This window comes from Rhinoderma darwinii, chromosome 5 (genome assembly GCF_050947455.1).
Source record: "Rhinoderma darwinii isolate aRhiDar2 chromosome 5, aRhiDar2.hap1, whole genome shotgun sequence".
Lineage (NCBI taxonomy): Eukaryota > Metazoa > Chordata > Amphibia > Anura > Rhinodermatidae > Rhinoderma > Rhinoderma darwinii.
In genome coordinates, this window is record NC_134691.1 from 135782975 (window position 1) to 135807097 (window position 24123).

Below are 24123 nucleotides of genomic sequence, written 5' to 3' on the forward strand. Positions count from 1 at the left end.
GTGAATATGCATGAATGATTGTTTTGTGGCATAAAATAGTATTAGGTTACAAAATTAACAGTTGACAGAACTGTATGTGGGGTCACAAAAGAACAGTCACAGAAAAAAAGGAGGATGTCAATCAAATGGTCTCTTAAATGGACACGAACTTTTCAATTTATTCTAATCTTGTCCCAGTTTACAGACTGCCTGCCTGCCGAAGGTGGGTGTGTCCCCCTTCACTACCTGGCTATACAAGTCTATGGAAAGGGGAACAGAGGAGCGTCAAAACAGATACGCAGCATACAAGTCTACAGAGGGGGAGTGGAGAGAGCAGGAACAGAGTGAGAAAGATACAGACGTGTGGGTAAGATTTCTATGTCATCCCAGTGCTGGATTCTCAGCAACACTACTCAGTAGTGCTGTATAATCTCCTCCATGATGCAGCAGCTTCTGTATATGTGATAGGCAGATAGGAGAGCATGATTCCCATCTTTTCGGTGTGCTGTGTATGACTGACATGATAGCAGTTAGGCTCCCGCCCACTAGCACAGAGAAAACTGAGAATTAGAGAGAGCCTGCAGAAAGGTGATCTGCTAATAAAATGCAGAATACGAGGCATATAATGGCCATAAATAGTGTTATTCCTCATGTACACGACAGCTTATTCTGAAAAGTCAGGTAACGCTTTAAATCAAAACATTAAGTAGGCAGTGGATTACTTTTGCCACAGCCACTTAAATTCAATATCTGTTCTTGCAAGGGGGAGAAGAGTAAATAAGTTAGTTAATGGGTGTCCATGGCTGTGTTCGTTCGTTGTCTGTGCAGTTTCTGTTTGAGTATTTATCGGTCTTTCTTCTGTGTATGGGTGTCCCGTGTTTGATTGCTTGAAGGATCAACCATGTTGTCACGATGCGGGGTGTGGACCCACTGGGCCGTAGCACATAGCGGAACTGCAGCTGGCCAAACAGGTAAAGTACAGAGTCTATAGTCCAAAGAGGATACCTGAGGCAATATAGACAGTAGCAAGGCAGGCATGGCTGGGACTAGGTGGCAGGTAGAAGGCGTGGCGTAGCAGAACAGGCGTGGAATGCAGCACAACGCGGCAACAGCTCAGACAAACTTTGGGTAACGAACAACGCTCAGGCAAAGAACAAGAGGTCAGAGCCCATTTTATAGCCCAGAGAATTCTGGGCTAGATTGCAGACTTCCTGCAATTATGCGCGCACTGGCTCTTTAAGACCATGCACGCGCAGGCGCGTGTGCCCTCTGGAGACAGTCTCGATACTCGGAAGTGAATGCCGGCGCCTCACAGGAGGACGACGCTGCAAGGAACTCGGATGTCCATGGCCGTCGAGGGGTAAGTCAGAACGACTGGCCGTGGCCATAGACGTTATACGTTTTTTTTACCTCTGTTCACTTTATACATTTACAGTAGCCTGGTTAACAAGAAGGTTTTCCCACCATTTGCCAGTTATATCAGAAGTGTCTGTTTCCTAGAACCAGGGGGAACTAGGAGGCAGTTGGGAACAAAACAGTTAATTAAGGAGTGAAGCAGAGAAAGAAGGCGCTTCTGTGTAAAGCAAAGTAAGGTTGAGGTTGAAGAGAGGTTCCTGCAGCATAAGTTCTATACTATACTATTTAGACAGCACAGGCTGGGGAGAGCTGGCAACTTGGAGCGGAGAAGCTAAAAGTGAATCTGTCACCAGGACAGACCCTTGTAAGAGCATCTATTAGATGTTTTTTTTTGTGATCGGGAATAGATCAGCAGGTACAAGGTACTTGTTACAGATTTTCTTTTAAACAAGCGAGAAGAGAAGCACGCACTGTTTGTGTCCCCAAGGAGGACTACAGTAAGATTAATGTTAAAAACTTAATCAACCCCTTCATGACCTAGCCAATTTTGGCCTCGTGGACAGATGATTTTTTCAAATCTGACGTGTCACTTTATGTGGTAATAACTTTGGAATGCTTTAACCTATTCAAGCGATTCTGAGGATTGTTTTCTCGCGACGTATTGTACTTTGTTAGTGAAAAAATTGTCAAATTCAATATTTGTGAAAAACGTCAAATTTTAGCGAAAATTTGCATTTTCTAAATTTAAATGTATCTACTTGTAAAACAGATAGTAATACCACACAAAATAGTTAATAACATCCCCCATATGTCTACTTTAGGTTTGCATCGGTTTTTTTTCACATCCTTTTATTTTTCTAGGACGTTACAAGGCTTAGAACTTTAGCAGCAATTTCTCATATTTTCAAGAAAGTTTCAAAAGACTATTTTTTCAGGGACCAGTTCAAATCAGAAGTGGCTTTGAGGGCCTTATATATTAGAAAGTCCCCATAAATCACCCCATTTTGAAAACGGCACCCCTCAAAGTATTCAAAACCGCATTCAGAAAGTATTTTAACCCTTTAGGCGTTTCACAGGAATAAAAGACAAAGTAGGTGAAATTTACAAGTAAGTTTTTTTTTTGCGGAAATTCATTTGTAATACATTTTTTTCTTTAACACAGAAGATTTTACCAGAGAAACACAACTCAATATTTATTGCCCAGATTCTGCAGTTTTTAGAAATATCCCACATGTGACTCTAGTGTGATAATGGACTGAAGCACCGGCCTCAGAAGTAAAGGAGCACCTAGTGGATTTTGGGGCCTCCTTTTTTTAGGAATATATTTTAGGCACCATGTCAGGTTTGAAGTTGTCTTGTGGTGCCTAAACAGTCGAAACCCCCCAAAATTGACCCCATTTTGGAAACTACACCCATCAAGGCATTTTCTAGGAGTATAGTTAGCATTTTGACCCCACAGTTTTTTTGCTGACTTTAGTGGAATTAGTCTGTGAAGATGAAAATAATCTTTTTTTCTGCGGAAACATAGAATTTTTTTGTGAAGCAATTTCTCACGATTACGGCAATACCCCATATGTGGTTATAAACTGCTGTTTGGACTCGCAACCGTGCTCAGAAGGGAAGGAGCGCCTTTCGGATTTTGGAGCGCAGATTTTGCTTGATTGGTTTTCAGTGCCATGTCGGGTTTGCAACGCCCTGGAGGGACCACAACAGTGGAAACCCCCCAAAAGGGACCCGATATTGGAAACTACACCCCTCAAGGAATTTTTCTAAGGGTATAGTTAGCATTTTGACCCCACAGGTTTTTTTGTAGAATTTAGTGTAATTAGGCCGTGAAAATGAATATCAACATTTTTGTCCACTAAAATGTTGAATTTAATTTTCACAAGTGATAAGAGAAAAAAGCACCCCAACATTTGTAAAGCAATTTCTCCCGAGTACGGCAATACCCCACATGCGGTCATGGATAATTAATTTCTAATAAAAAAAAAACCTTTCAGGACGGATCCTTTTTTGCTTTTTCATTTTAGTTTCACTCCCCGCATTCCAAGAGCCATAACTAAAGTACCATAAAATGTACTGGGAAATTGGGGAAAAAAACTAATTTGCTGGCTGAAATTGAAAAAAACTGATTCCTCCATAGTTTTTGGGGTTTTGTTTTTAAGTCTTTCACCGTGCGGTACAAACGACAACTTTAGTTTTATTCTGCGTCTCAATACAATTACGGGGATACCAAATTTATATAGTTTTTTTTTTATATTTTACTACTTTTACAAAGAAAAGACTATTTGTTCAAATTTTTTTTATTGTTTTGTATCATCACATTCTGACAGTCAGAACTTTATTTTTTGGTCGATTGAGCGGTGTGAGGGCTTATTTTAGGCGGGACGAGCTGTAGCTTTTATTGGTACCAATTTATGGTACATACAAACTCTTGATCAATTTTTATTGCATCTTTTTTTTTTAGAGCGAAGGTGACCAAAAATGTAATTCTTTATTTCTTACAGCGTGTGCAATAAATTCCGTTTTACTTTATTCTGCGGGTCGGTACGATTACGGCGATACCATATGTGTATAGTTTTATCTTTTGCAGAGTTTGCATAATAAAATTACGTTTCTATAAAATTATTTCTTTTCGGAAACACCATATTCTGAGAGCCATAACTTTTTTTTTTTTTTTAGTCAAAAAAGCTGTGGGAGGTCGTTTTTTGCGGGACGGGTTGTAGTTTTTATTGGTACTATTTTGGAGTAAATGCGACATTTTGATCACTTTTTATTCTATATCTTTGGAGGGGTGGTGACCAAAAAATAGCGATGCTGGCATAGTTTTTCATTTATTTTGTTTGCAGCGTTCACCGTGCGGGAAAAATAACAGTTTCATAGTTTGGGTCGTTACAAACGCAGTGAAAAAAAAAAAAAAAGTACACATATTTTGGTAACTATTTCATTTTTTTCCTATAATAAATGACTTATTATAGGAAAAACATGCAGCTCTGATCGCTGCTAGAATACATTACACTACTTAGGCAGTGTAATGTATTCAAACTGTCAGTGTGACGTCACAGTCACTCTGACAGTAAGTCTACGAGGACCAGCCAGAGGCTTGTTCTCACAGGCTTCAGTACATGGCAGACCCGGAAGCCGTTGTCTGGCCTCTGGATGCCATCACAAGCATCAGCAACCCCCACAATTGCATGGGGGCTGCTGATGTGCTACAAACCCCATAAACGCGGCGATCGTTATCGAGCGCCGCATTTAACGTGTTAATTGCCAAAATCAGCGGCGATGAGCCGCTGATCGGCAACACTGGAGTTTCAGCTGACCTCTCGGTTCCCGATGAACACCTTGTCACAGACCGTGTGCATCAGGAACGACAGTGACTTCCTGTCACTCTGACAGGAAGCTCATTATGACAATCCGGAGGTTGGTCCTGATGGGCTTCCGTCCATGGAAGACACGGAGGCCATTGTTTGGCTTCCGTTTGCCATGCTAACTATCGGCAAATCCCGCAACCGATCGCCGGCAAAGGACCGCTGGCCGGCAAGAGTGGAGTGTCAGCTGTCGGCGACAGCTGACCTCCCGGTTCCCGGTGCACACTGTCGGCGAAACAACTCCGTAACCATACGTCCTTGTGCGGGAAGTAATCTCCCGCGACGACGTATAGTTACTGACTCGTGCGGGTAGGAGTTAACATATAGGAGTAGTCTAAGAAGTAATGTAATTTTAAACCAACACTACTCTGTCTGCCATTATTAGTGATATTCCGCAACTTAATCTTTATTTTTTTTTCCCAGCAGTGCAACTTTATTGGCAATACTGGGTTGTATCCACAGACACATCAACACTCAAATATTTAATGCTTTATAAGACCACCTTCAAAACTGCCTTCCCTTGTAGTATACTCTCAGTCAGGAGCTTTATTACAGATTTGCTTCAAATGATCTCCAAACCAGAAAAACAGATTAAGGGCCAGTTCTCAAGAAGTTTTTTGGCACAGTCTGACGAGGAAACCACATCGGAAACCGCGCCAAAAAACTGCCGAAATAGCCTCCCATTCAATGGGAGACCAAGGCGTTTTTCCCACAAGCGGAGAAAACACTTACGGGGAAAAAAAAAAAGGGACATGCTCTTTCTTCCCGCGGTTCAGTCTCTGACCTCCCATTGACATCAATGAAAGGCAGAGAAAGCGGCAAAAAAAGTCGGTAAAAACGTGCAGGCAGATCAAAATCACGATTTTTCGGTCTGCAAAAAACTCTGTTAACAGACAAAATGGAACAGTTAGGGCATGCTCACAGACAGGGAAGGTAAAGGTCACATGCTTTTGATAATGCACAGGCATAATTAGAATAATTGGAAGAGGTTGATGGAAAAAAAAAAAAACTCACCGAAACAACATTTTGTGGCACATAAATTAGGTTGTGTGACTTGAAACCTTTGCGACAGTATCCTTTTTATGTCCCAGAATTCCATTTTGCAAAACAAATTAATATCAAAGAATACCACTTTGTGGCGCTAGGTACCAATTTGTGGCAAAACCTAGTTTATTCTGTGCCATGAAGTGGTGTTCTAGTACACAAAATGTGTTTTGTACCACAAAGTAAGTTTGTCACAAAAGGTAATCTGTGGCACAAAATGTATTGTGACACAAAAAAGTACTATATCAAATTTATTCCGACACAAAATGCGCTGACACAAAAATATGGAATTCCATCAGTTTATTCTGTTCCATAAAAATGTATTCTGTGCCCCAAAAAGGTATTATCAGTTTATTTTGTTCTATAAGAAAAATATTCTGTGCTATAAAGGTATCATGTTATAAAGTTATATGTACCACAAAGAGGTAATATGTCACATAACTTATTATTATTCCATAAAAAGGTATTCAGTGACACAAAATGTACTCTTTAAAACAAAATGTATTCTGTGACAAACTGCATTGCGTGCAACAAAATAGTATCCGTTTTTTCGGTTACAAAAAAAGATATTATTTTGTGCCAAAAAAAGCATTATGCTATATAGCTTATTCTGTGTCGCAAAAAGGCATGGTCAAGTAGCTTATTCTGTTCCATAAAAATGCATTCTGTGACATAAATAGGAATTATGTATGCTGGTACAGATAGCACCAGCTCTGGGGGAGGGGTGCACGGATAGGGGCCCAACACAATTCTGGATAAGAAAGAATTATCCGACACACCGATTGAAGTAAAGATTTTTTATACTTATTTATCTTAGGTGCCAGTGGCAAAGTGCAACGTTTCGGTCTTAACGACCTTCTTCAGGCACTGAGCCATGCTGGGGATATTAGTATGAACGCTCTGCTTTTAACGAAGCGGCTGGCTTTTGTTAAATAAAAAAATATTCTGTGCAATAAAAGTATCAGGTTTGTTTTTTCTGTTCCATAAAAATGCATTCGGTGCCACAAAATGGAATCCTATAGTTTATTCCGTTACATAAAAAGGTATTCTATGGAACAATGTTATATAGTTTCTTCTGATCCACAAAAATGCATTCCGTGACAAAATGTATTGTGACACAAAAAAAAAAGTATTATATCAATCATATAGTTTATTCTGTTCCATAAATGCACTCTGACACAAAAGAGGAAAGTGCATTGTATTATATAATTTAACTGTTCCATAAAATGTATTGCGACACGGTGCATGGAGAAGGATCCATAGAGCGAACAAGATGATCGAGGTTGTCCGACAGATGCTCAATTGGGTTCAAGTCTGGCGAATTAGGGGACCAGGGAAGTACTTGGAAGTCTTGGTAGTGCTTTTCCAACCACTGTCAGACATCTCTAGCCACGTCACTTTGTCCTGCTGGAAGATTCCACCTGCCCCAGGGAAGACAAACAGCATGTACGGGTGGACATGGCCTGCAACGATGGATTCAAACCAAAATCTGTTCCGTTTGCCTTCCACATGGATGAGTGGGCCCGGAGAATGCCATGAAAAAATTCCCCAGATCATAATGCTGCCGCCACCAATTTGTGTTCTTTCAGCAATGGTTGCAGGGTGTTTGTTCCGTGATGTTTCTCACCTGACATGCCAACATCCATCTGTTCGATGAAGCAAAAAACGTGACTCATTGTAGAAGGCAACCCTTTGCCAATTATCTGTGGTCCAATTCTGATACTGCCGAGCCAATTGAAGCCTTTTTTTTACTGATGCACCTTTGTTAGCATAGGATAAGTGACCATCCATCTGCTTCGGAGCCCCCATACGCAGTATGGTAAGCTGAATTGCTGTTTTAGACACATCTGGTAGCCCCCTGGTTGATTTTCACAGTGAGCTGCTCCACTGTGGCATGTCGATCGGCCCTCGTGCACCTTCGCATCCGACGTTCACCTCTCACATCAATGGAACACGCTGCTCCGCAGTTTCCACGTCTGTTATTCCCAATGGTGCTATTTGTCCTCTCACAATACACTTTCACCACAGCAGCACACGAACAGATCACAAACTGAGCTGTTTGAGAAATACTGCCACCCTTCACCCGAAAGCCAATAACTATCCCTCTGAACACATATCACTCTTTGTTGCCATGGGTAAAAGGGCGATTTATCAGACAGCCTATTGCACAGCTTATATACCCACTAAGTCAGCCAACGATACATCACCTCCTTCATGGGCTACGCGCGCTGCCGACATCGATAGTAGGAGGTGGTCATAATAATGTGACCCAACTGTGTATCATATCGTTTATTTTGCTACATAAAAATGCATTCTATGCCACAAAAGTAATCATAATTTATTCTGTGCCACAAAATGGTATTATCATATTGTTTATTCTGTTTCATAAAAAATTATTTTGTGCCACAAAATGCATTTTGAGACACAAAATGCATTCGGTGACGCAAAAACATTTTGTCATATGGTATAATTGATTCTATGAAATATTCTGTGCAAAAAAAAAAACATTCTCTGCCACAAAAACATTTTGTAGCACAAAATGTTAAAGTTACATAATTTTTTTTGTTCCATAATAAGGTATTCTGTTTATTTTGTGGCACAAAATGTTATCAGGTCGTATTGTTTATTTTGTTTCATAAAAATATATTCTGTGCCACAAAATGTATTGACACAAAAAGGTATTATTATATCATATAGTTTATTCTGTTCCATAAAAAGATATCCTGTGCAATAAAAGTATCATGTTATATAGCTTAATCTGTGCTACAAAAAGGTATTATATAGTTTATTCTGTTCTATAAAAATGCATTCTGTGCCACAAAAAGGTATATCATATGGTTTATTCTGTTACACAAAAAGGCATTATGATATATTTAGGTACATAAAAAGGTATTCTTTGCCACAAAAATATACTATGTCATATGGTTTAATCTATTATATAAAATATTCTGTGCCACAAAATGGTATTATATCATAGTTTTTCCGGTTACATAAAAATATAATTTGTGCCATAAAAGCATCATGTTATATAGCTTATTCTGTGTCACAAAAAGGGTATTATGACATACAACTTATACTGTTTCATAGAAAGGTATTCTGTGCCACAAAAATGATTTATATAGTTTATTATGTTCTATAAAAAGGGTATTCTGTTCCGCAAAAAGGTATTCTGTCACAAAATGTATCCTTTGCCACAAAAACGTAATTTTTTTGAGACCTCACCGTAAAATACTTTTGTCCAGTTCATTGGGGGAACACAAACCGTGGGTATATGCTGTTGCCACAAGGAGGTTTGACACAATGAAATAAAAAAGTGGTGACTCCTGAAGGATATACCCTGCCCACAGACACTGAGCTCTTCAGTTTGTCCGCAAGCAGTAGGAGAAGCAAAGTATATCAAATACTACAGGATGAAATTCCTCAAACTGACAACCATAATGCCAAAAAATATCTTGAAAACAATTGGGTGGGAGCTGTGTCCCCAAATTAAAGGGAATGTGCTGCTAGAAATTTTTTTATTTTTTTTTAGTTAAACAGTTATTATATACATGATTAGACATTGTTCTAATTTTTTTTATTTTTTCACAAGTCAGGAAATATTATAAATTAGATTCTAATTTATAACATTTCCCTGTGCTGGTCACTAGAGGGAGCAATTCCCAAAATTACAACATTGGCATGTGGTAAAGCAACCACATTGCTTTATGCTGCAAAATTTGAGAAGACACACTCGCTCAAACAATCCCCCCTCCTTTATCCTTGCTAGTGCCAGGAGAAAGGAGGGGATTGAATGTTCAAACCTCCTACACTGTGTGCCGCTATTTTTGGAGCGAATACACAGTGTAGTAGGCTTACACTAAAACACGAACATACACAAACATAACTTACCTGCTCCAGCCGCCGCCGCTCCCTCTGGTTCGTCCGCTCCTAGTGCTTGCTTCTAATCACATGTCCGCAAGCCGCGACCGGAAGTAGTCATCTTACTGTCCGGCCGCGGCTTCCGGTCCACAAGAAAATGGCGCCGGATGTCGCTCGGCCGAAGACCTTCCATTTGGACTGTGTGGGAGCGGCGCATGCGCCGTTCCCACACAGACGGCGTACATCATAGTGAATGCGAACGGCTCCCTTTCGCATTCTCTATGGGGATGTATGTGCCGTATTCCATCTCTGTCGTTAATCGACACATACAGAGATGAAAAAAAAAGGCAGCCCCCATAGTGAAGAAAAAAAGTAAAAAAAAAAAAGTAAAACAAATAAAATGTATTTTAATAAAACACTAAAAGCAAATTAATATTAAAAAAAAAAATTTCGCGACACCCTTCCTTTAGCTGGACAAGAAAAAGATTTTACAGAGAGAACTCAAAATCTCCTGTTTTATTGTTCGTTACATTGGGGGACACAGACCGTGGGAGGTCCTAGTGCAGTACCCAGGGGCCAGAACAGAACAAAGGACATGGTCAGAGAAGCGTCTGCAAGGCGAAGGTATGCACCTAGCAGAACTTGACAAAGGTGTGCAGAGAAGACCACATGGTCGCCTTGCACAATTGATGGCGCACAGCCCAGGTAGCACCAACCACTCTGGTAGAATAGGCCGTGACCCAGAAAAAGGGAACATTCCTTCGGACGCGATGAACAATCATTCGAATCCACCGAGTAATGGTGGCCTTAGAGGCTGCCAAACCCTACCTTGTGAGGATGAAGAGGGGGTCCGACTGCCAGAAGCAGTAATAGAAAGGTAGATCCGCAGAGCACGTACGACATCCAAATTGTGGAGGGAACGCTTCCTCAGATGACAAAGAAGAAGGACAAAAAAGACAGCGAGACAATATACCCATTCATGTGGAAGACTGAAACCACTTTAGGCTAAAAGGAGGTCACTCCGCAGAGCACCACCTTGTCCTGTTGAAGGGTCAGAAACTGAGGACGACAAGAGAGCCAACTCCAAGAAAAGCCACCTTCCAGGACAGAAAGCAAAGAGAGACTTCTCTCAAGGGTTCAAATAGTCTCGGATGTAAGATATCCAAGACTTTCAGATCCCACAAGGGAAACGGAGGATATGGGGGGGGGGGGGACCGGATGAGTCACCCCCTGCAAAAAAGCCTTAACGTTAGCTTTAGATGCTAACAGGCGACCAAACAAGACGGAAAGGGCAGACACCTGCCCCTTCAGGGACTGGTGAGCTAAACTGTGATCCAAACCCTACTATAAAAATTATAGAATGCTGGACAAGGAAAACCGCAAGTGGGGGTAGTTTGTCATCATCCCACCAATCAAGGTAAGCCTTCCATGTACGATGGTAAATGCGAGCTGAAGGACTTCAGCATAATGAGAAGAATGATCTACGAAAAACCATGAGCCCTCAGAACAGCAGTTTCAACAACCCCGCCATTAAACGTAGCAACCTTAAATTCTGGTGGAAGAGAGCACAGAGGTAAGTGCCACTGGATGTCGGTCAACAGGGACACGAGGTACGCGTACCAACAGCGGCACAGCCAATCCGGGGTTACCAGATGTACAGGAGACTGAAGTCCAAGCGCGTCCACGGCGCAGGCCTTTGGATCTTGAGCACAGGAGATGAAACAGGGGACCTGCCGATTAAGCCTGGAAACCATCAAGTCCACGTCTGGACGACCCCACCTGACATAAATTTGGTTGAAGACATCTTGATGGAGACAACTCTCCGTGATCCACAGTTTCGGAGAAAGCCCCCGACCCATTTGTCGACCCTGGGAATGTGAACAGCTGTGGGAGCGGGAACACAAGCTTCTGCCCAGACCACGATCCTGGAAGACTCGGCAATCACTGCAGCGATGCGAGTGCCACCCTGGTGATTTAGAAAAGCCATAGCTGTAGCATTGTCCGTCAGAACCCTCACCGGGTGCCTGGACAGAGTCCAATGCAGGAGACACAGAAAAATGGCTCTTAATTCCAGAAGATTTATGGGAAATGACGACTCCTGTGGAGACCACAGTCCTTGAGCCGTGAGGTTCCAAAATGTGCCCCCCCAGCCTATGAGGCTTGCATCCATGGAGAGGATAAGTCAGTCAGTTCAGCAGGGGGAGGGAGCGCCCCAGCGGAAGAGCCAGAGACGTGATCCACTATGGACCGAAAGGAGTAGGATGAACTTCAGATCCAGCGATTGCATGAATCAGTCCCACCGGGAGATTACCTGCTGCAGAGGGGACATGTGGAACTGCGCAAATGGAATTGTCTCAATGGACGCCATCATGGAGTGTGCCACGGACAGCTCTAATTAGCACCTCCACTTAGGTGGGAAGATAGGTAGAACCCTTAACTGAATACGAATCATCGTCAGAGAAAACCTCTCTAGAAGGAGAGGAAGCACCAGACCTGGCTTCAGGACCAGAAACACCTTGCCCACATGGGGGAGGTGAAACAGAAGAGGCAAGTTCTGGTCTGCTTGCGGGGTCCACAACTAGGGGAAGACATGAACGGGAAGAACAAGAGTCAGGCGGACAGTAGACATGCCACCCAGAAAGTAATGTGTGCCAGGTTATCACCAGGGGTGAGCAACACTGGGGGTGGCAGAGGTGCAGAGGCCACAGGCATTTGACTAGGAGGCTGGCATGCAACACATAAGGAAGTAGACTGACCACATGGAAATTTAGTATTGCACTTAAAGCATGCATAATAAAATGGCAAAGTTGGTCTGGCGTGAGGGTTCCCCTTTAGGGTCAGACATGGTAGTAGAGAGGGTTACTTAACTTCACACTGAAGTAGTGAAAAGGAAGAAAGAACAATTAATCCAACTGCATAGCAAGGAGTACTCCTATTCAGGAAGAAATGGATGCTTCACTTGGCGCTGCTAGAAAAGTGTACTAACTGAAAACTAGCACAGTAAGAAAAGAAAAAAATGTTCCCTTAGGAAATGAACACAGTGCATGTAGGCTAGGGCACCAGTAGGAGAATAGAAGAAACAAAGGCTGATCTTACCTGCTTCCAAGATGTCAGAAGTCCTCCTGAGGCAAGAAGCAGCAGTTCTGTCCAGGAGGTCCTGTATCCACAGCAGCATCTGTCCAAATGGAGGAGAGCAGAGGGGAAAGCTAAAGGCCAGGCCACGTAGTGCCACGATTGGCCGCTGGCGATCATATGAGTAGACCAGCCAATCAGGAGAGACACGTGATTTCCCATGAGAGATCGAAAAAAAAAAAAGTGTGTTAGAGCGCTATTGGTGGATACTATAGAGAAGGTCCCGCCCCGCCACCTGTGCAGTGAAGCCCAAAATGGCACCGTTGGCGTAAGAGAACCGGCCATACAGTAAAGTAGCACTGTCGTAAAAAAGTATCAAGGAGAGGGCTAAAGGAAATGCCCCAGGGAATAAGCTGGACCGGCACTGTGCACAAGCGGTTGCCTCGTTTGGGGGCGGGAGCGGGATTAATAACACTACCCAATCTCCCAGATGTACTGACCAGCTGGAACACCCCCTCAGCGGTACTGCCTTTACCAAGGGGATGCTGGTGGCAGAGGCGTTAAGAGGTGTTCCTTAGGCTGGTGGATGACAGACGAGCTGATGCTCTTGTCCCGCTTGTCTTCATAGGCAGGTTGGACAACAGTGCAATAACATATGGCACTGTGCACTTGCCGAATGGGAACAGAGGGAGACCCTGTCACCCTTGTTCTCCACGATGAAAAGAATTAAAGAAGAAAAGAAGAAGAAAATTCTCGGTAGAGACTCTGAAGCGGTCAGCAGAAGCATCTAACTCTTAGCATAGAGTCCGTAGAGGGCAAACGGAGTGTCACAAGAAATGTACCTATCAAACTAGCAACAGTGTAATATAGTGTAGGCTCATATGAATGTAACATTATTGTCCTTTGTCACATGGGTGCCTCCTTTGCAGAGAAAACCACTTTATTCAACATATGCAAATGAGCATTTTGGAGCAACGAGGGCCTCACATTGCTCCAAAATGCTCTGTCTTCTTTCCCCAGTCCATCCCTCCCTTTTTTCATTGATTCACAGGGGCCAGGCAGTGTAATAGCAGAGTTCACGCCTGACCCCGTAGTCTTCTGAAAGCAAACGCGGCTTGGCTTCATAAATCGGCAAATACGCAGTAAACCCTTGACGTTTCACTAGTCTAATCTGCAGTACTGCACATGCGCCGATTACAGCAGGCACCCTGAAGAGAAGGACCTTGGCATCGAAGAGCAGAAGAGAGTGTAGTCTGATGTAAACCGCACATGCACGGAACTGACGATTAAACCGGTGAAACATCAACGGTGTACTGCGCATGCACCGATTATGAAGCGGAGCAGCACGCATGTTCAGGAGACAACGGGGTCAGGTGTGAACCCGGCTATTACACTGCCTGATCCTTGTCAATTAATTATTTTAATAATAAAGGACTGATAAGGGAAAAAGGGGGATTTTTACTTTTATTACTTTAAAACTTATTTTTTTCTTTTTATACAACTTTTTTTTACTTTTTGTCTCACTAGGGGACTTGAGTGCAGGAGGCCCTGATCGCAATTCTAATACACTGCACTACATGCATAGTGCAGTGTATTAGAGCTGTCAGATACTCACTGACAGCAAGCATAGTGGGTCCAGGACCTACTAGGCTTCCGTAGATGGCATAGCCAGAGGCCATAGCAACCATCGGCGCCCGCGGGACGTCAATGGTGATTTAACCCCTAAGAAGCCGCGATCGCTATTGAACGCAGCTTCTAAGGGGTTAATCGGCGGGGACTGATCGGTCCCTGCTGAAGGAGCAGTTGTCACAGCTCATGAACGCGCCCGGCGAGAACAGCGCTGTTTTCACTGCAAGATGTACTATTAGGTAATGTAGAAGCGAACGATGCGCTCATCATGACCGAATAACTCCAGGAGCGGGAAGGGGTTAATAGCACAGTGTCTGTGGGCAGGGTATATCCTGTAGGAGGAGTCACTATTTCATAGCGTCAAGCCTCCTAGTGGCAACAGCATATACATTGGGGGACCCAAACGTGGGAAACGAACAAGAATCGTATTCTTTGCCACAAAAGGATATGTTATATGGTTTATTAATGTATTCTATGCCACAGGTATTATAAATGCATTATGTGACACAAAAAGGTATTCTATCATTTAGTTTATTTTGTTACATAAAAAAAAGTATTCTTTGCCACAAAATGATAGGTCATATGGTTTAATCTATTCTATAAAATATTCCGGGCCACTAAAAATAGGGTATTATATCCTATAGTTTATTCTGTTCGAAATGCACTGTGCCACAACATACATTCTGTGCCACTAAAAGGTACTAAATCATAGTTTATTGTGTCACAAAGATGTATTCTGTGCGACAAAAAAATGTTTGTAGCACAAAATGTTATCACGGCATTATTTTATTCCATAAAAAAGTATGCAGTGCCACAAACTATTGTGTGTCCCAAAAGTACCATGTCATATTGGAGATAAAAGGTAAAAGCAACACATTATTAGATTCATTAGTGTACTCAAATAATGGGAACACCCAGTGGAAAAGCCATCTCCATTCCTTATCAGCAGCATGACAAAAACAATAGGAGGGAATTTGATAAACATTAGACGTCAGTTGTCTTCTGTAGAGAAGTCGCAACATGCGCAAAAAAATACAGTCTGACTTTTGCAGCATTTACACCACTCACGGCACTTACCCATAAAGTGGGAAGAGCTTAGCAGAAGCAGCGGGACAACCCGCGGCCCATAAGTTTACAAGAATTTACGCCAGAAACACGTTGTTATAGTGTAAATCTACTCAAGTTTATAGCTGGAGTAGATTTGACATTCTGGCAAATGGACTGCCAGAGATGTGCCTGATTTATTAAGAGGTGTACTGCCTCGGATGGTGACCAATCAGTGCAAGGCAGCTTAAAAGGTATTTCAATACCTGTTAGCTAACGCCAGAAAATAGAGGCAGCCAACACAATAGTGGGACAGATCTTTGGAATGTGTGGCGGTCCAGGAAAATAATAAAACAAAAAAAAAAGACGAACAGCGCTGGAAAATCGGGGAGACAGCGCTATTCATGTCACTAAGCCAGTTCTACTTATAATACCTAATGACAGGTCCGCTTTAAGGCCCAAACAAGGCAGTGTCCTTAAGAGCCCACACTGAACATAGATGTTACCCTAAAAAAAGAAAAAACAAAAAACAAAAAAAACTCAAAAAAAAGAGTCTAACTCACACAAATAAGTTTTTACAACTATCTTTAAAAAAAATATACAAATAAAAAGCTATTTCAGTGGGTACCGACTATACCCGGAATTGGCTAAACTATATAGTAATTTACAAATAGAATGGTGGCCATAGCGGAGCACTGGATAAGGCAATAAATTTACAAAATTTAAAAAAATTACATTACTGGAAATCGGGGAGAGGCGGTGAATAAGGGGAGGAATGGGAAATAAAGAAATTTCCTCTTTAACCCCTAAACGCAATATCACGTAACTGTACGTGATAAGGGTTAAGGGGAAGTATGGAGCGAGCTTACGGGCTGAGATTGCTCCATACACAGTAGGTGACAGCTGTGTTACACAGCTGACACCTCACTAACGGGCAGAATCAAAGATCAATTTGATTACGCCCGTTTAACACCTTAAATGCCGCGGTCAATCGCGGCATTAAAAAAAAGTGATAGAATCAGGGAGGCGTCCCCTTAAACAAGCCATCGCGCTCCCCCCACAGCACGATCGGCTGGTAACAACGGTTCTTATGGCAGCCTGGGGGCCTAACAAAGGCCCCCAGGTCCGCTGTCTTCGTACTTCTTTGAAGCTCTGCCTCCAGCACAAGTCAGAGTCACGATATACTGCAATAGTATTGCAGTATATCATGCAAGCGATCCAACGATCGCTGTTTCAAGTCTCCTAGGGGAACTAATAAAAAATAAAAAAACTGTTAGTTTTTTTTTTTGCTATGTTCCAAAAAAAATAAAGCATTGAAAGTTCAAAAAACAAACAAAAAAAAAAACACCCTTTTCACATTTTTCCCTAAATCAAAGTAAAAAAATGTTTGGGAAATTAACATAACTGGTATCGCCGCGTCTGTAAAAGTCCGAACTATCACAATATAGTGTTGTCTAACACGCTCGGTGAATGCCGTAAAAAAAAAATGCTGCCATAAAAACTACAACTTGCCCTGCAAAAAACAAGCCCTCATGTCTATATAGATGGAAAAATAAAAAAATTATAGGAAGGGGTTAAGGTCAAGAATCTAGTTTTATCTAAGAAATTTAACTAATACAGCTACACTTATCGGTAGAAAATGGAATGACATGCTATGCATGTTTTTTATGTATAAAAACGTAACAAATAATTAAGTTAGAACCTAAAATGATGAAAGAAATAAAACATACAAAAATATGCAGAAATATTCTTTGTCACCTAAAACACTAAACAGGCAATGAAAATAAGGTGAATATTCAGAGATCAGACACAAAGAAAAATGTACGAGAACAGTTCGCTTATGCAATCACTATTATGGACTTCTAAATATATATATAATTATGAGCCTAAAACTTGTACATTTCAGCAGTATCAAATTGATAGCAATATTCTTTATAGGACAATAAACAGGATATTCTTTTCAGGTGATGTAAAAAAAAAAAAAAAAATCCCAGAAAGTGCATGGACTCCACAACCACAAACCTGAAAACGAGCGACGCTTCGTGCTCAGATCATTTCCCACTCTGACTTCTGTACACAGTTTCAGCATCAGTAGCATAGTAACAATCATAATGATACTCTGCCAAAGGAGAGGGGACTCAAAATGACGCCCAAACCTGAAAAAAAACAAAAACAAATTTTTTTAAATTCATTTAGGAAATATGGATTGTCATAGACCATACATAGTCCAAAGGAGTATTGCCATCTTAGAAATGTACAGCATATCCTGGTGAGGGGGCGAATCAGTGGTAAGTTGACTGTGATTATGGAAAAAGCAGAGCTTGCTGAGCCACATTATTTCCATAACCTCTAAAGCAGCGAATGGAAGCTTCAGAAACAGCATAGCACAGCAAGATATGCTGTTTCTGTAATCCCAACCACTTTACAACTAATTTGCTACCTGCATGCGGCAGCCACGGGGGACGCCCGTTCTCAAAATAGATGTCCTGTGGATACGCCATAAATGTATAAAATGGGAATAGCGCTTTAAGCATCCAATTTTCACAATTACACCGACGTCTTTTTTCATACATTTTAGATTTATACAACAGCGCTTTATTAAAGAGGCTCTGTCACCAGATTTTGCAACCCCTATCTGCTATTGCAGCAGATCGGCGCTGCAATGTAGATTACAGTAACGTTTTTATTTTTAAAAAACGAGCATTTTTGGCCAAGTTATGACCATTTTCGTATTTATGCAAATGAGGCTTGCAAAAGTACAACTGGGCGTGTTGAAAAGTAAAAGTACAACTGGGCGTGTATTATGTGCGTACATCGGGGCGTGTTTACTACTTTCACTAGCTGGGCATTGTGTATAGAAGTATCATCCACTTCTCTTCACAACGCCCAGCTTCTGGCAGTGCAGACACAGCCGTGTTCTCCAGAGATCACGCTGTGTCGTCACTCACAGGTCCTGCATCGTGTCAGACGAGCGAGGACACATCGGCACCAGAGGCTACAGATGATTCTGCAGCAGCATCGGCGTTTGCAGGTAAGTCGATGTAGCTACTTATCTGCAAACGCTGATGCAGAATCAACTGTAGCCTCTGGTGCCGACACGATGCAGGACCTGTGAGTGACGTCACAGATCTGCACTGCCAGAAGCTGGGCGTTCTGAAGAGAAGTGGATGATACTTCTCATCAGAACGCCCAGCTAGTAAAAGTAGTAAACACGCCCCGATGTACGCACATAATACACGCCCACTTGTACTTTTACTTTTCAACACGCCCAGTTGTACTTTTGAAAGCCTCATTTGCATAAATACGAAAATGGTCATAACTTGGCCAAAAATGCTCGTTTTTTAAAAATAAAAACATTTCTGTAATCTACATTGCAGTGCCTATCTGCTGCAATAGCAGATAGGGGTTGCATAATCTGGTGACAGAGCCTCTTTAAGATCCCTTCTGGTTTCTACTGGAACAAGCCTACAGCTTGTCAAAAGACATCCCTAAGAACTTAGCTCAACGACTATAATCCAATGCTCTTGGTTTGCTGCACACAGTTAGTTTTCCCCACATCACTGTACACTGTGGAGTTCAACTCCTAGACGCTGCAAAATTTTTATTTTTTTCATTTTCGTTCTTTCTTCCCAGTCTTCCAAAAGCCATAATTTTTTAATTTTCCCGTCGACAGTTTTTAACCCCTTAATGACCGGGCATGTTTGTACCTTAATGACCAAGCCAGATTTGTCAAATCTGGTATGTCTGACTTTATCAGAGAATAACTCTGTGAAAGTTTTGAATATCCAAGTAATTCTGACATTGTTTTTTCGTCACATGTTGTACTTTATTTTAGTGGTAAAAGTAGACTGATACGATTTGCAGAAATTAATTAAAAAATAGAAAAATGGAAGAAATTTTGTAAAAATTACCATTTTCCCCTATTTTTAACAGCAATATGTCACATATGTACACACATACTGTACAATTTTTTTAATTAAATATATATTTCTATCGCTTTACTCCATTTTGGCAGCACTTTTGAAAAAATAAAATAAATTTTCAGCAATTTAGAGGACTTACAAATTGAATAATAATTTTATAAATTTTGAAGTACATTTTGTTTTCCGGCACCAAGCCAGGTTTTCAGAGGCTCATAGGTCTCAGAGTGATGGAAACCCCCACAAATGACCCCATTTAGAAAACTAGACCCCTTAAGGTATTTACCTAAGGGTATAGTAAGTATTTTGACCCCACAGTTTTTTGCTAAATTAAATACATAGCAGGTGAAAAAAAAAATTTTCACTTTTTTTCATAAAAGTATCAGTTTGAAGACCAATTTCTTTGTAAAGCGACCATGAGAATGAAGAAACACACCACAAAATCTATCACCCTGTTTCTCCTGTTTTCAAAAATACCAACATTGTGGCCCTAATGCGCTGCCTGGACACACGGCAGGACCCAAAATGAAGGGAGCACCCGGAGGCTTTCAGGACTCATATTTTGCTTGAAAATGTTTTAGGCCCCACTGTACATTTGGAGAGGCTTTGAGCTGCCAGAACGATAGAAACTCCCCATAAACGACCCCATTTAGAAAACTAGACCCCATAAGGTATTTATTTAGGGGTATAGTAATTATTTTGACCCCACAGTTCTTTGCTAAATTTAATGCATATCAGGTGAAAAAAATAATAATTTCACTTTTTTCATAAAAGTATTTGTTTGAAGACCGATTTCTTTGTAAAGCGACCATGAAAATGAAGAAACACACCCCAAAATCTATCACCCTCTTTCTCCTGTTTTCAAAAATACCCACATTGTGGCCCTAATGCGTTGTTTGGACACACGGCAGGGCCCCAAAGGAAGGGAACACCCGGAGGCTTTCAGGACTCATATTTTGCTTGAAAATGTTTTAGGCCCCAATGTACATTTGGAGAAGCTTTGAGCTGCCAGAATGATAGAAACTCCCCATAAACGACCCCATTTCGAAAACTAGACCCCTTAAGGTATTTTTCTAGGGGTATAGTTAGCATTTTGACCACACAGGTTTTTCTCTAAATATATTGAAATTAGTCTGTAAGAATTAAAATGTACTTTTTTTCTGAAACAACATAAAAATTTTTATTATTTACAAGCAATAACGAAGAAAATGCACCCCAACATTTGTAAAGCAATGTCTCCCGATTACGACAATACCCCATATGTGGTAATAAACTGCTGTTTGGACCCACAGCAGGGCTCAGAAGGGAAGGAGCGCCATTTGGATTTATGATTTTGCTGGAATGGTTTTCGGTGCCATGTCGCATTTGCAATGCACTGGAGGGACCAAAACAGTGGAAACAAGGGATAAAGGAGGAAAAAAACAACCATTTTTTTTATAAAGCAATTTCTCCCGAGTACGGAAATACCCAACATGTTGTCATACGTTTTTTTCATTAGAAATGAATTAACCCTTTCAGGACTGATCCATTTTTTGCTTTCATATTTTAGATTTTCACTCCCCGCTTTCCAAGAGCCATAACTTTTTTATTTTTCCATCAATAGAGTGGTGTGAAGGCTTATTTGTTGCGGGACAATCTGTAGTTTTCATTGGTACCATTTTGGGGTACATGCGATTTTTTTTGATCACTTTTTATTCAATTTTTTTGCAATCCTGAGCAAAAAACAGGACTTCTGACACCGTTTTTTTAGGTTGTTTTTTTGCGGCGCTCACCGTACGCAATAAATGACATTTTTTATTTATTCTGCGGGTTGGTACGATTACGGCGATACCATATGTATATAGGTTTGGTCCTTTTTTTTAGCGTTTGCGCAATAAAATGACTTATTTATAAAAAAAAAAATTCTGTGTCGCCATATTCTGAGAGCCATAATTTTTTAATTTTTTAGTCAAAAAAGCTGTGTAAGGGCTTGTTTTTTGCGGGACGGATAGAAGTTTTTATTGGTACTATTTTCGGGTACATGCGACTTTTTGATCACTTTTTATTCTTTATTTAGGGAGCGGTGGTGACCCAAAAAATTGCGATTCTGTCGTAGTTTTTTATTGATTTTTTTTGGGGTGTTCATCGTGCGGGAAAAATAACATTATAGTTTTATAGTTGGGTTTGTTACGAACGCAGGGATACCAAATATGTGTACTTTTTTAACGTGTTCATTTTTTTTCTATAATAAAAGTTTTATTATAGGAAAAAAAGCATTTAGTGTTTATAGAACTTATAACTTTTATTTTTACACTTTTTTTAAAACATTTTTATTACTTTTTTTTACTTTTTAACTTGTCCCACTAGGGGACACTTAGTCTTGCAGCTTTGATCGCTGCTAGAGTACATTACACTACACACGTAGTGTAATGTACTCTAACTGTCATTGTGACGTGACTGTCACACTGACAGGAAGCAGAGGAGGAACGGCCGGAGGCTGTTCCTCCGAGGCTTCCGTGCATGGCAACCCGGAGGTCATTATCTGACCTCCGATTGCCGTGACAAGCATTGGTAGCCCCCACGATCACTTCGTGGGGGCTGCTGATGTGCTTCAAACCACTTAAATGCGGCGACGGCAATCCGTCGCCGCACTTAAGGGGTTAACTGCCGAAATCAGCGGCGATGGTCCGCTGTCCGGCAAGACTGATGTCTCAGCTGTCGGGGACAGCTGTCAGCGCGGGTCTGTCACTCTGTGTTTACACAGAGTGACAGTTTGAAATGCGGACAAAAATGTACGTCATGGTGCGGGAACTAGCAGCCGACCATGACGTACATTTTCGTCCTTGGTCGTTAAGGGGTTAAAGGACACCGTTTATTGTTCCAAATGTACTGGAAATGTTTTCTTTGTGGGGCAGAAAAGAAAAAAAACAGTGATTCCTCAGTTCTTTTTCGGATTTTGTTTCTACAGTGTTCACCGTGCAGTAAAAATGACATGTTAACTTTATTCTGTGGGTTCATACGATTATGTTACAAAATGTATATAGTTGACGGTGTACTATTTGGAAAAAAAATAAAATAAATGAAAACAAAGAAAAATTGCTCTGTGTCACCATAATTGACCCGTAACTTTCATTTTACTGTCGCTGGAGCAGTGTAAGGGCTTGTGTTTTGCTGGGCGAGTTGCAGTTTTTATTGGTGCCATTTGGGAGCACATACAACTTTTTGATCACCTTTTATTCCATTTTAGAGCGAAAGTGACCAACAAACCGCAATTGTGGCGTTCACCCTGCGTGTTAAATGTTATATTGTAATAGTTATTATACTGTAAAAGTTGACTTCTACAGACATGGCAATAGCAATTATGTTTATTTTTTTTCTATAACTTCAGGCGAAAAATCGGAAAAGGCTTCTTTTTTTGAGTTTTTAGTACAAAAAAACAAATATTAAAAGTTATTTTATGAAGTTGCTTTCGAGTCCCTCTGGGGGACTTGAACAAGCGATATACTTATGTTTTGCAGTGTATTGGGATTTCTACCAGCTCCTATTAAGCCCTGCCTCTTGCAGTCACAGAGGGACCTCCCTTCCTCTGTCTAACATTTACTGCGGAATTGGAGTTATCGCCGATCCTGAACGTTAGTGCGATATATCAGCTATAATATACGGCTTCTGGAGCAGACTCAGCCCGTTTCATACAGAACCCTTATGACAGAGCATTTAAATCGCCACGTTAAGCTCTTTGCAGATCGTGAATAAGTAGGAAATGCTGGGAACTCCGCTCAGCAGTCTGTAGATTTGTGAAGCAAAATGACAACTTTTTAAAGAGGACCAGTCTGCTCTCCTGAATTGTCCGTTTTAGTAAATACTTGTATACTCTATTAAATAATTATTAGAACTCTGCGATATGCCGTTCCTGTTATTCCTCCTCAAAAAGTATGAATTGACAACTGGGTGTTACCAGTTAGAAGTGTGGCCCTACAAAGTCTGACACGGTCCAATCAGTACTGAAAACAGAGTGAGAATATGTAGGGACATGCCCCTTTGCCAAGTGGAATGGAAACACCCAGTTATCAATTTATTCATACATTTCTAGAAGGAATAGCAGAGGAACGGCACAACCCAGAATTCTAAGAAAATATGCTCCAGAATTGTTATTTCATGGGGGAATACAATATTTACTACAATAAACATGTTAGGAGAGCTGACAGGTCCTCACATTATGCCCATATGTAAACTGCAAAAAAAGCGAAGAAAAACAAACTTCTTTAAAAATGTCTGTGTTTAGCTGGTACACTCAATCACTGATATACAAGGCACAATGCATCAAAACCGGTGCAAAGGAAAAGTAAAGTAGCAGCCAATAGGGATGCACGATGCATCGAAACTTCGATACGGTTTCGATACTCTGCATCCCCAAACTGTTCGATACCGTTATTTCATGTATTTTGATACTTAGCTGTGCGGCTGCACATGTATGGGGAGGTGAAAAGTTCTCTTTGAACCTGGGCTTAATCAGTAACAAATATTAAAAACAATTGGGTACTGAAAGATGACGGCAAAAGTATCTCCAATGCCTTAAGCTGGGTTCACACAGAGTTTTTTGCAGGTGGAAAATCTTCCTCAAAATTCCATTTGGAAGTTGGAGGCAGATTTTTCTCTGCCTGCACATCGATTTTCGCTGCGTTTTTTCAACTGCGGCCATTGAGCATCGCGGGCATAAAACGCCGTGAAATACGCTCTCTCTGCCTCCCATTGATATCAATGGGAGGTCGGAGGCGTAATCGCGCGAAGATAGGGCATGTCCCTTCTTTCTCCCGCGAGCCGGTTTAACAGTCAATAACAAAACATGAACTACAGGTCACTAGGACCCTTTT

General features: G+C 41.2%; 1 protein-coding gene across 5 annotated transcripts in view; it reads right to left on the minus strand.

Moving 5' to 3' along the window:
* SLC66A2 (solute carrier family 66 member 2) overlaps nucleotides 1-24123 on the minus strand; it is a 111657-nt gene that overhangs the window by 71332 nt on the left and 16202 nt on the right. For all 5 annotated transcript variants that reach the window (XR_012847651.1, XR_012847652.1, XM_075826531.1 and 2 more), the window contains exon 3: nucleotides 17376-17509. Coding sequence is in view for 3 of the 5 variants with exons in the window: in XM_075826531.1 (XP_075682646.1) it covers nucleotides 17376-17509 (134 nt within the window). In the remaining 2 variants the exon portion in view is untranslated. The remainder of the gene's footprint in view (nucleotides 1-17375; nucleotides 17510-24123) is intronic.